This window comes from Maniola jurtina, chromosome 16 (genome assembly GCF_905333055.1).
Source record: "Maniola jurtina chromosome 16, ilManJurt1.1, whole genome shotgun sequence".
NCBI lineage: Eukaryota > Metazoa > Arthropoda > Insecta > Lepidoptera > Nymphalidae > Maniola > Maniola jurtina.
In genome coordinates, this window is record NC_060044.1 from 287,056 (window position 1) to 300,016 (window position 12,961).

The 12,961-nt window shown below is 34.7% G+C and overlaps 1 protein-coding gene across 1 annotated transcript; it reads left to right on the top strand.

Annotated features, from left to right (window-relative positions):
- Positions 1-6,189: 6,189 nt before the first annotated feature.
- LOC123873424 lies at positions 6,190-7,228 on the top strand. The gene is made up of 2 exons (XM_045918267.1): positions 6,190-6,760; positions 7,173-7,228. Exons 1-2 carry the CDS (start codon positions 6,190-6,192, stop codon positions 7,226-7,228), a joined length of 627 nt encoding a protein of 208 aa, XP_045774223.1.
- Positions 7,229-12,961: the final 5,733 nt, after the last annotated feature.

Below are 12,961 nucleotides of genomic sequence, written 5' to 3' on the forward strand. Positions count from 1 at the left end.
AATATTGATTTATTTTCGTTTGTATATAAAATATAGACAATCAAAATTTTTACTACTTACTTTTATTGTGTTATATACAATTAATTTGTTCAAAAAAACTTTTTAAGATTTGTATTTTTTTTTTAATGAAAACCATGTTCAGTATTAATATGTATTTTTTATGATTCCTTTCTTTTGACAACCCTTAGCAAAAAAGAACAAATGTATGGAAACAACGGCAGTTGGGTTCCTAACTTCGCCTACCGATAATTTTTTTCTAAAATGAACTTTGTTTTCTGCCATATACGTTTCAAAATGATTTTGCGGCATAATCTATAGGTCTTTCGCTTTTTCAGAGACAGTTATTATAGACAATAAACATAGAAACGCTGCTAGGCGAAGTTAGGAATTGTGCCCTTACTTCGCCTAGCTCAGTCAAAACAGTTTTTGGGGCATTCTAAAAACTGCATTACTTTTCGTAACAGTCTTAATTTATAGTCATGTCTAAAGGCCACCATATATTAAGGGGACGGTATATTCCAGGTATAATTTCAAATCTAGAGATGGCGATACACATTGTATCGGCATCTCTCTTAGACGCCCCTGAACCGGTTGCGCATCGCCACAGTGTAGATTATTATTTTCACATCGCTCCTGCATTTAATCATTACGTCACCCCACTTCAGTGTTTACGATGGACTAAAAAGTCAAGTTATGTATAAGTTTAAAATTCAAAGTTATAGTGATAAAAAATATTTATTATGAAATAATTAAAAATTTATTTAAAAAAATTAATCTGTAGGTATCATCAGAATCGATTACATTCGACTTCGCTGGGTTACTTTATTGTAATATATAACATTGCGTATCTATAAAAAATATTTGTACAAGTTAAATATTGTTTTATATACTACTAGAGGATCCCTGCGGCTTCGCCTGCGTTGATTTCGGTTTTTTTGAATCCCGTAGGAACTCTTCATTTTTCCGGGATAAAAAGTAGCCTATGTCCTTCTCCGGGATGTATCCCAACTCTGTACCAAATTTCATTAAAATCGGTTCAGTGGTTGGGCCGTGAAAACGTAGCAGACAGACAGACACACTTTCGCATTTATAATATTAGTATGGATTTTAATGCACACTGTTGCCAAGTTACTATCATTAGTTAGTAAACAGTCACTGATAAAAAAAAACAATATTATAATGTACTTTTATTGTTTTGTCAACAACGAGAAATAATGAATGAGATCTATTTACAATCATGCTAATAGGTGTCTTTTTCAACCTGTATGCTTATTATAGTAGGATATTTTACATTTCACCAACTTTCATAGAATGAGATCACACACACACAGTAACATTAAATTAAAATGGGCCTAAATAACCTTGACTTAAGGTCCTAAATTCAATTACACCGATTTTAATTTCTGGTTCTGTCTGACTGGCTTTACATGAATGGATTAATTTGAGCTATAAAACAAGGCGGTTAAGGTCTATTTTACGTTAACGTTCTCATTATAAACCCCTATCTGCCAGTTTTGGTCATTACTGTGGTGACCATTACATTTGGCCTTGAAAGAAGATACTTCACATGGATAAAAGATTATAGCATGGACAAGTCCAAGTTTCTGAAATTTTCACTTATTGATAATGATAATACTGTCGTTCCTAATTACTTACATTTATAGGTAAATCTTATATTTTCTATATCTTATTGCTATTATAGATGCTGAGATTATAGAAATTACACTCAACTGAAATTCAATGAAAATATAGTTAGCACGGACATTACACAAGTAACTATTTATTGCATTTCACTAATTACCGAGATCGTAAAATCCTATTTTTTCATATTATCAAAACGTTTACAGTAAAAAAATATCACACGCGCTAGGCGTGCAAAAACACCTGAAAGAGATTATATGCACCTGCAGCCATAACAGGATAACATTATAATATATTTCGTGTTGTATAAAAAGCTGTTTTGTTTATAATCCTTGTTTTTGTTTATTCAATATGGTTACAGTCAAACCGGCCCGCTCGGAGCTAATAGCCATAAAAGTTAACTAATTAGGTGAAATATTCCAAAAGAGCATAAGTAGGTATGCACACATTCAATACGCTAACTTAACTGTTTACGTTAAGGTTCAAAGTCAAAGCGCTGGAGAAATGTTTTTATATGATACTGAACAAAGTCAAGACAGAGATTAAAATATTTTATAGCTTTTTTGTTATATTCAGATTCGGGCCATTGATTCAAATTTTAAATTTGTAGTAATTATGTTCTCTAATTCAGAAGCTGAGCTCTTTTTCTGGATGCCTATCATTAGGCATCCAGAAAAAGAGGTCATTACCTTTTCGCTAAAAGACAATTTTACGTTGACTGACATGAAAGCAAAGTGCCTAGTTAGCCAATAGACAATTCAGCTAGATGACATCAAAGCAGATTACCCAGTCAGCAGAGAGTCAACTTAGCTGTACGCCATAAAAACAGAATGCACAAGTAGCAAAACATCTGGAATTGTGAATAGTCTGTATGATTAGAACACCTCATTAGCCAGACGTCAAATTACATAGTTGGATGACATAAACGCTGAATGAGATAGTATCTAAAACGTCTGGAAAAGTAAATAGTCTAAATGGTCTGTTGCTTGCTCCCTTTTTAATTTTTAACCAACTTCCAAAAAGAAGGTGGTTCTCAATTCAGCCTGTTTTTTTACCCCATTGCGGCAAAGCCTAAAGGAAGAGTTATGATTTTAGCAGTCTGTATATGTATGTGTGTGTGTTTGTATCCAGATTCTGTGTGTTCCACCGTAGCGCCGAAACTACTGGGCTGATTTTGATGAATGAGGTGTAAATCGAATTGTCGTAAAGATCCGGGTAACATAGGCTATTTTATACGAAAAAAATTGACCTATCGGATGTAATATGAAAAAAAGTGGGGGTGAAAAGGTACTACCACTAACTAACAATTGTGCCAGGACTGGTCCTGATGGGATTTTGAAGTTTGAAAAGGTGCAGTTGGTTCTCTATATAACGTAGACCCGCACTAAGACAGGATTTTGAGAAATTTGATCTGTAAATTGACCAAATTATCATACAACAATACTACTTCTCACGAACCTATAAAAGCTACGAACAAACGATTTCAGTAGTTACATTTTATTACTGTTCTTACCTTTCGATTCAAAACAAGAAAAATTGATACACTGATTTGGCATTCCAAAACGAAGCAACTCTCGTCCTAATAACAATTTAATGTATACTTTAAGAATAACTGCATAAGGTAAGTTTTACAACGAATATTTTAACATCGATATTTTAATGTTAGTATACGTGAGTGAGAACACAAAAGCCACAAAGATCCTTTGTATTGACAAAGGCAAACACAATAGGATCTTTCATTTCTTGTAAATTGAACTAGTTTTATGAGAAAAAGTATTAAGTACGTATGAAATTTTGTTTTGCACATTTTCAACTTTTAAGCTGTGACAATAAGGTCTAAGTTGAAGGAATATTTAATAGTATGATTATTTTTTTGATCTATAAAACATTTATGACACTGCAATTTTTGGTCAAACTTATTATTGACTACTTAGTGACGTATTTACATAAAAAAACCAGCCAAGTGCGAGTCAGACTCGCGCACCAAGTTTCCGTATCCGTACTCAGGTATTTTTCCGACATTTTGCAAGATAAATCAAAAACTATTATGCTTAAAAATAAATTAAAATCAGTTTTAGAATGTTCAGGTAAAACCCTTTTATATGATACCCCACTTGGTATAGTTATCTTACTTTGAAAATTGAAACACATTGTTTTTTAATGAACCCATAAATTCATGGTTTTTGCCAAATTTCATGATTCTAGGTCAACGGGAAGTACCCTATAGGTTTTCCTGACAGACACAACACACACGGACAAAACAGACTGACAGGCGGACAGATAGACAGACATACAGTTAGATAGACAGACAAACAGACAGCAAATTGATCCTATAAGCGTTCCGCTTTTCTTTTTGAGGTACGGAACCCTAATAAATGATATCATTGCATAGCAAGTGAAGAAACTAAAAATTATAACACCTTGGATAAACATCTCGGACTTGAAAGTGGATGTCATTTTCATAATAATCATGATCATCATCATCATCATTATGAGCCCGTGGATGTCCACTGTTGGACATGGGCCTTCCCTAAAGAGCGCCAGCCGCTTTATATCATCAGTCCATCGTGCTGGAGGACGTCCTACACTACGCTTGCTTATACGCGGTCTCCTCTCATCCTATTTTCATAATAATTAGTACTTTCCCCTAAAAACCTTTAAATTGATATCAATAAAGTTTTTTTTCCATCTTATCTTCTAATACTTATGCATTTTACAAGTTTGGTTTTTGATCTTTGAGCTACCGGGATAGAGCACTCAGATTAATTAATTTTCATTTTCAAATTATAAGGTCTATAATGACCTAATATTAGCTTCACTACACTGCAATGTACTGTTTACTGCATTCTTTTTAAAATAATTACTTTTTTAATGTAATAAATGCACAATATAAACTTATCTTAAAATCTAGAAAAATCCTAAATAAAAATACTTTATAACATAGTACTGAATTTACTACTCTATGGCATTCTGTACAATTACAGTATGACAAAATGCTTATGAAACCCGAAACAGGTCCTGCCGCGCTGAGGCGACGGGTATGACTGACAAGATAACGTAATTACGGCCCATAACACTCAACAATAGGGTCGAAAATTCTTTGTACTCGCTCTGTACGCGATTTGAAGAGAATAAGCGAGGAAGCGTGAAATCAAATAATTTAGAATATAATTTGAAATATAGCACTTACTGTGAAATGATCGGACCGAATTATTTATTTGATTGTTTTACACCTATGGTGAAAGTTACGTCTTTAAGAGCTTTGTCATTAAAGAGAAAAACCCAAAAGTCTAAGGTTTTAGACCAAACTTCTGATTTTTTTTCTATCGAGGAAAGTTTGTCCAATCATGTTTTTATCGGACCAAATCCAAGGGGATATAATGAAAAATATTATATATTAATTTCAAATTTTTCGATCCATGCGTTCCTAACTTATTTCCATTTTAGTAAACTTTAGTATCGACGAAAACGGAGACCGCCGCGTTAAAAGCAGGACTTGAAATAAAAAGCACTCTCTAGGCGGGAAGACAAAAACTGTCAAAAACCAGGCGAAGTAACGGGACACGACGGTACTCTTTACCGAACTGAATTATTTAAAAAACCTTTGGCGGTCTTCTTGGGTTTCAGGTGGTCGCCTATGTGTACGCTGTGTTCTAAATGCTATTGCATCATGGCAAAAAGTTTGTTTTGAAATAAAATGCCCTTGGATCAAGGATTGGTCTAATCTAATTGGTCTAATCTAGGAAAATGCCATTCATCTTTTATTTACCTACCTATAATAATATACTTTCATCAAGAAAATAGCGGACTAGGTATCAAAATTGGGTAATAGGCAGTGCATTTGTGTTGTCGAACCAGTCGAATACAGAACACAGGTTCATGAAATACAGCCCGCTGACAGACAGATGGACGGACGGACAGCGCAGGATTAGTAGGTGTTAGGGCTGGCAGCCTTTGGGTACGGAACCTTCAAAACGAGTAAAAACGCTTAGTCACCCGTCGTGACAGCTATCGCCATTTTATTGCGAACTAATTATAATAAACAATGCTAACTTCATTGTATGTAGAGAAAGTAGAGCTCGATTGTTGTGAACCCGGACAACGGGTCCAACCCTTTGTGAAACTGCGAAATGAGCGTACCTATGCAAATTGTATAATTTTCAGCCTTTTCAAATTGCAACGGTTAAATAACCAATTCTGAGAGAATTTCTGTTGTAGCAGAAATTGCGAATGAACAAAGAGTTTAATAAAAAGCTCGGAATTTTGCCTAACTTACCGATAACGAACCAGCCAGGACTCAGGATGGCCTTGAAATATTAAAAATATCTTTATATTTATATTTCTCGCTCCATTTTTGTCGATACAGCACAATGTTGCACAGTCCACGTTTTTTCAATCAGACCTGCTGGCAAGTGCAAGCCAATTCAAGGCAAAAATCGCAAGCAGCAATCGCCCGATAATGCAACCGTCTTGCCGCCACTATTGGGCACGACAAGTAGTCCAAATCAAGATGTTATTATAAACGAGATAAGAAATTTGCGTCGAGAAATGAAGGAACACTTCGAAAACCAACAAGTAAGCCTTAATAAGTTCGATGCCAAGCTTACCGAAGTCCAAAAAGAAGTAAGGGACCTTGGAGGCAAATTTTGTACACTAAAGGAGGAAGTGGATGAGCTCACAAAGTCTGTGCAATTCTTGTCTAATGCTTATGATGACCAGATTGGGTTAAATGAAGAATCCAAAAAGTCCCTGTCGAATTTAAATACGGAAAACCAAAATTTGCGATCGCAAATGATTGACTTGAATAGCAAAATTGATCACCTTGAGCAGCAAGCTAGAGATTGTAACGTTGAGCTTCAGTGCATCCCGGAAACCAAAAATGAGAATATCCTCACCATTGTCCAGCAGATGGCATCAGTTGTCTCTTGCGACCTAACAGATGGCAGCATACTGAACTTTCACAGAGTTGCTAAGATGGACACACAATCACAACGACCGCGAAGCATTGTAGTGAAATTGTCCAGCCCAAGAGTACGAGACGATTTACTTGCGGCCGTTAAACGTTTTAATAAGAAAAATCCACAGAACAAGCTGAATACGTCTCATTTAGGTTTCGCTGGTCAGACCACACCTATATACATCATGGAACATTTATCCCCGAAGAATAAAAAATTACATGCTGCCACTAGACTAGCTGCGAGAGAGAAGAAATACGAATTTGTATGGATAAGAAATGGTCGTATATTTGTTCGTAAAAACAATGGAGCTGCAGCACTGTGGATAAAAAATACTGAAACTCTAAACGGCTTACATTAGTAAATCAATTCTGTATGCATGCATTAACATTTTTATTGTATAAAATTCACGCTAAATATTTTTTACCAAAATGTACGAGGTCTAAGGACCAAAACAGAAGATATCTATACAGCGGCTCTATATCAGGACTACGATTTAATAATTTTGACCGAGACTTGGTTGAACAACACGATTTTTGATAATGAAATCCTAGATAGTCGTTATATCTTACACAGGCGAGATCGCTCTTCGTGTCCACTATCTTGCCATAAAAAAGAAGGTGGTGGGGTAGCAATTGCCGTTAGTAAAAAATTTGAGTCCGTCAGGAAGTACGAATGGGAATCTGTATGTGAAGATTTATGGATAGCGATTAAAGTCAGTCATAATATTTTTATATATGTTTGTGGTGTCTATGTTCCTCCGCCTGTCAAGGAAGATTACTTGGAATGCTTTTTTAAAAGTGTGACTGATATTTGTAACAACAAAATAGGTCAAGATTCACCAACTCTTATCATTGGTGACTTCAATTTACCTAACATTTCTTGGGCAACCGATTCGAATAGTAACGGCTTAATGTCTGGTCAAATAGGTAGTAATATAGATAGTCTCTTTTTGGAGCACATTGCTTTCAATAACTTGAAACAATGCAATCTTATTGAAAACATAAACGCCCGTATTTTAGACTTAGTTCTTACAAATAATACTGATTGGATACAAGTAAAAAAAGAAGATAATGCTTTGGTCACAATAGACAACCATCATCCACCACTACAAATTATTTTAACATTAAATTGTAACCGCTACATGAAACCTTCTCGTACACCATTTCTCAATTTCTTCCTATGTGACTATGATAATGTCTGTAATGAACTGGATCAAATAGATTGGTTGTCTCTATTTCAAAATTCTTATTCGGTCGATGCAAAATTAGATATATTTTACCAGACACTAATGCCCATTATTTATAGATATACACCCATGCGGAAACCGCGAGATAGTCACTATCCTATATGGTTCTCAGGTCCATTATTACGAGCACTTAAGGAAAAGGCAAAAATCCACCATAAAAGCAAAAAGTACAATAACCCAATGGACAAATTTGCATACGAATTATTGCGCGAACGTTGTGCCATCTTGATAAAAGGTTGTTATGACAATTTTAAAAAACGAGTTGTTGAATGTATTCGTGATGATCCTACCTACTTTTGGAAATATTTTAAACAACAGCGTAAAAATGGTACCAATTGTATTCCGAATGAAATGATTCTGGATAATTTTGTAGCTAAAGGTGGAAAGAATATATGTGACGCCTTTGCTAAACATTTTTCATCGGTCTACATAGAGACCAGTAACTGTCGAGTAGGAAATTCGTCACTCCCAAGCAATATCATTCCCAATGTTCCATTGGGTTCTTGTATACTAACTGAAGAAGAAGTTTTAAAACATCTTTTAAACTTGGATTCACTTAAAGGTCCCGGTCCAGATCTTCTTGCCCCAATATTTCTTAAAAAATGCGCTCACAAACTAGCTAAGCCACTTACCCTCATATATAACTATTCTTTGCAAACGGGTACATTTCCTACCAAATGGAAAATTGCATATATTACACCAGTGCATAAGTCTGGCAACTCAAAAGATATAAAAAACTACCGACCTATATCTATTTTATCAATCTGTGGAAAAGTCTTAGAAAGCTTAGTTCAGAAAATAATTTATTATCACATAGCCCCATATCTTGATCCTAACCAACATGGGTTTCGTCCTCGCAAATCAACCACTTCTAACTTAGTTAGTTATATATCAGACATCGCTGAGACTGTAGATGCTACTGGTGAGGTACATGCAATTTACACCGATTTTCGAAAAGCATTTGATATGGTGAATCATAACATTTTGTTATTGAAAATTGAGTCTTTGGGAATTCATGGCTCATTGTTACGTTGGTGTGAATCTTACTTAAGAAATCGGTCACAACTTGTTGCTGTTAATGGTTTTAAGTCTTATGAGATAAAAATATCATCGGGAGTCCCTCAAGGATCTCATCTAGGTCCCACGTTCTTTTTAATTTTTATAAATGATTTGGCACTCAAGTTAAAGTCTAAATTTAAAATGTTTGCAGACGATATAAAAATTTACAAAACCATTAACAGCCAAGCTGATGTGACAACCCTACAAAACGATATTGATGCTGTTCACTCTTGGTGCACTACAAATGGTATGTCCTTAAATATTGAAAAGTGTTTCCACATTAAATTTACCAGAAAAAAAAATCCGGTAGACTGTGTCTATAAAATAAACAAGGTTAGTCTTAAGGAAGTTTATAGTATGAGAGACCTTGGTGTTATTGTAGACTCGGCTTTAAGTTTTCGTCCACATATCGAGCAAATAACATCTAAAGCTTCAAAAATATCCGGACTAGTATTCAGACAAATGAAAATATTCAAGGACCCCAGTTTATCTATACTGGTCTTCAACAGTGTTGTCCGTAGCATCCTTGAATATTGTAGCACTGTATGGAGTCCAGGGTATCAAGTTCATTCTGATAGAATAGAACGAATTCAAAAAAGGTTTCTATACCATCTAACTTACAATGACTTCAAATGTGACAAATTGTTTTCATACGAATCTCGTCTCTCTTACTATAAAATGAAATCCCTTAGAGACCGTAGAAAGATTACGGATGTCATTTTTCTGGCAAAATTAATAAAGGGTCTCATTGATGCGCCTGAGTTACTTGAACGCTTGAAGTTCGTTGTGCCCCGTGACTGTAGCCGCTTACACAATCGCAAGACGTTCTGTTTGCCTCAAACCAAAACCAAGCTTGGGCATCATAGTCCGCTATATAGAATGCAGTCTCTTGCAAATAGTTACAGAGATGTTATAGATATCTTCTGTGATAATATACCAAGAATAAAAAGTAAGTTAAGTACACAGATAAGTAATTGTTAGAAAGTAGTTTGTATAAGGTTTTTCCTATTTTGTTAGTAGCTGTTCTGGTTTAAGTTTTTGTTCCTTGTTTGTTAAGTTTATTTTGTGTTGCGCTGTAGTTTTGTACCTACATACTTTAATAGTGCATGCCGAGTCCACATCGAGAAGACGCAATTGCGCGCATGTTTCTTTGTCCATTTATCTTCTTGTATTTTTTCTTACCAATTGTAGTCGGTTTTGTGGACTGAATAAAAAAAAAAAAAAAAAAAAAAAAAAAAAAAAAGTGATGTTGCAACCTAAGATGGAGCGTGCTTGCCTATTCACTCTTGAGTAGAAAGTACCCATATTACAATTTGGAAAAGAAAACTGATGGTGGATGGGCGTTCCATATCCTAGCGGTTCGTAAAATATAACAATATTTCAATTCACTGTACATTGTATTAGTCCGCGGCAAGTGATGATGGAGCCTAAGATGGAACGTGCTTGCCTAGAAGATGCTTATTCACTCTTGACTTGAAGGTACCCCTATTACAATTTGGAGAAGAAAAGTGCTGGAAGGGCGTTCCATATCCTAGCGGATCGTAAAATGAAACAATATGTTTTAATTCACTCTACTTATTGTGTTATTCCTTGCTGAAATATGTTTCGTATGTTTTTACAGCGGGCGACGCCGCGTGTCAAATGTTTTTGTTATCGAGATTCTCGTGAGAATTTACCAATTTGTGGAAAGGCTTGACAGATCCTTTATGTTATAAATAAACTAGCTGATGCCCCCGACTTGGTCCAAACGAAATAAACGTACATATTAAGTACCTACGTTTTTTTCAAATTTTCTGTTTTTCCGATAGTCTGAATTTTTTTTAGCAGGTAGACAATTTTCGTCAAGTGAGGAAAAGAATCTTGACAGGCGACAGACAGACAGACGTACAACGAAGTGATCCTAAGATTCCTTTTTTCTTTTTGAAATACGGCACCATAGGAAATAAAGAGATTTGAAAAGTGGATCGTACTTAACTGTAGGTACCTATAGGGATTATTTTCTTGTACTAGCTAGGGGTAATTACTACTTACTGTAATAAATTATAAAGTTAGCTGTAAAAAGTTATTTTACGAAAATGGTTCCTATTGTGTACCTACGTAAGTACAGAGGCTTCAGTTAGATAAAATAGAGAAATATCATTGAATTATTATAAGTAGGCAGATATAGCCTATAATTCCTCAAAGTGGAAAATCCCTAATATTCTCCTCTGAAAGACATTTTAAACCGCGTTTAGTGAACAATTATTTACTTTGGTAGATTGATCCTTAGGAACATAGGTTTAACTTTAGGGCATGTACTTATTTTAAATAAGTAGTATGAAGTAATAAAAATTGATAACAATCAGCAATCACGTTGTGTTACGATTGGTTCACGGAACACGGAAATAAATGCATCTGCTTTTCCAAATGAAATTACCAAGAAATTACCTTATTTCTTGAACAATAAATACTCTTTTTCAATAGCATTAAGAGAACACGCGCCAGTTTTACGATAACCCTTTAACAAAGGCGTAGCGGTCGCATGGACCCAACCATTTTGTATTGTTGACACATCGCAAGATGGATGACATAACTGTTCGATAATAATGCACGTTTGATATCTATTTTATATTCCGTTATCTATAGCCTTTTTCTGTGTGAAATAATTCATAAGTTTGTGGGTGCGTCGTATTGAGTGTCAATAATTTACTTCAATTTTGATGGGCATATTTTTATTCAAATAGATACTTTTTGACTCTATTATCGGGTTTCATTAAAATAACACGATAAAAAGTGATCATACCGTTAATTTTACTTATTTGTTAGATCTTTTTTGCGTTTTGTTAAATATTATAGTGCTTTCCTGGAAAATATTATGGCTATTGTTTTGAAGGCGAGGTGTTATACCTCAGATGCATAATAGTAGGTACTTAGAAATTGTACTAAATTGTATTCTTTAATCCTTTCTTAGAAAGTGTATACGTAATTGAGAAATCCTTCATGCAAAATCCAAGTTTCTAGACCCTAGGGAAGCTATATGTTGATATATCAGTCGGTTCTTCCTTTTATATATATAAATAAATATAGATAAGTATATAATATGGGCTTGTCTAGAAAACAAGGATTGTTTGGAAGCTAGTATGTTGAAGGGCTTGTAGGTATTATATCATCGATGGTTTTAGCGATTAAACTAAAGATTGTCGTAAATATTTAGATAAATAGTAAGTAGGAAGTTTAAGATGAATTTTTTTTTAATAAATATATGAGTTATTATAAAATTTGTACAAAAACGTGTATTTAACAGATAATTGCTTAATTTTTTGTGCGTCTAGTTTGTCATAATGATTTTTTCTAACGTAATGGTAACTTCCCATGATAGATAATGATGTCCAGCGCGTGCTTTCACAAAAATCATCGGAGCGTCATCAGGAAAGCAACTGTCGTCTTGCGCATTGTATCCGCTTCCGGTCGCCATTTTGTTGCTGATATAATGTCCGGCGGTGGTCCCGCATTCAATGTGTCAGGGAAGGGTTATAATGCTTTAAGCGTTTCAAGTAAGACGTCGCTACAATTAATGAATAGATTATCCAAAACAATGACGTTATTGAAGACATTTCTATTGATATTTATAATAATGATATAAGCTCTTATACGATACATGTCTTCAACTTCTAAAAGACGCTAGTTTTTCTTACAGTAAGTAGAAACGGTTTTTGCGGTGGCGTGGTGGCTAGGCTAGCATTTAATACTGAGTAAACGACGATTTCGTATATAATTTATAGTGTTATGATAAATACGTAAGTAAGTAAAATGTCCTAGTAGGTAAAGTATATTGTTAACTAGATGCCAGTGACTTCGTCCGCGTGGATATATACCTACACTACAAGATAAAAAGTAGCATAAGTGTTAATCCAACGAATAATAATCTATCTCTATTTTTATCCAAATCCATCTACTTAGTCGTTTTTGCGCGAAAGAGTAACACACACATACACACATTAATACAAACTTCCACTTTTATAATATTAGTGTGATAATATGATTTTGAAAATGCATTCGCCGAAGCCAAGACAGTTCG

Coding starts and splice junctions, on each gene's coding strand:
- LOC123873424 (XM_045918267.1), top strand. CDS start 6,190: ATGAAGGAACACTTCGAAAACCAACAAGTAAGCCTTAATAAGTTCGAT. Junction 6,761..7,172: donor GTCTCATTTAGGTTTCGCTG/GTCAGACCACAC, acceptor TATCTTACACAG/GCGAGATCGCTCTTCGTGTC.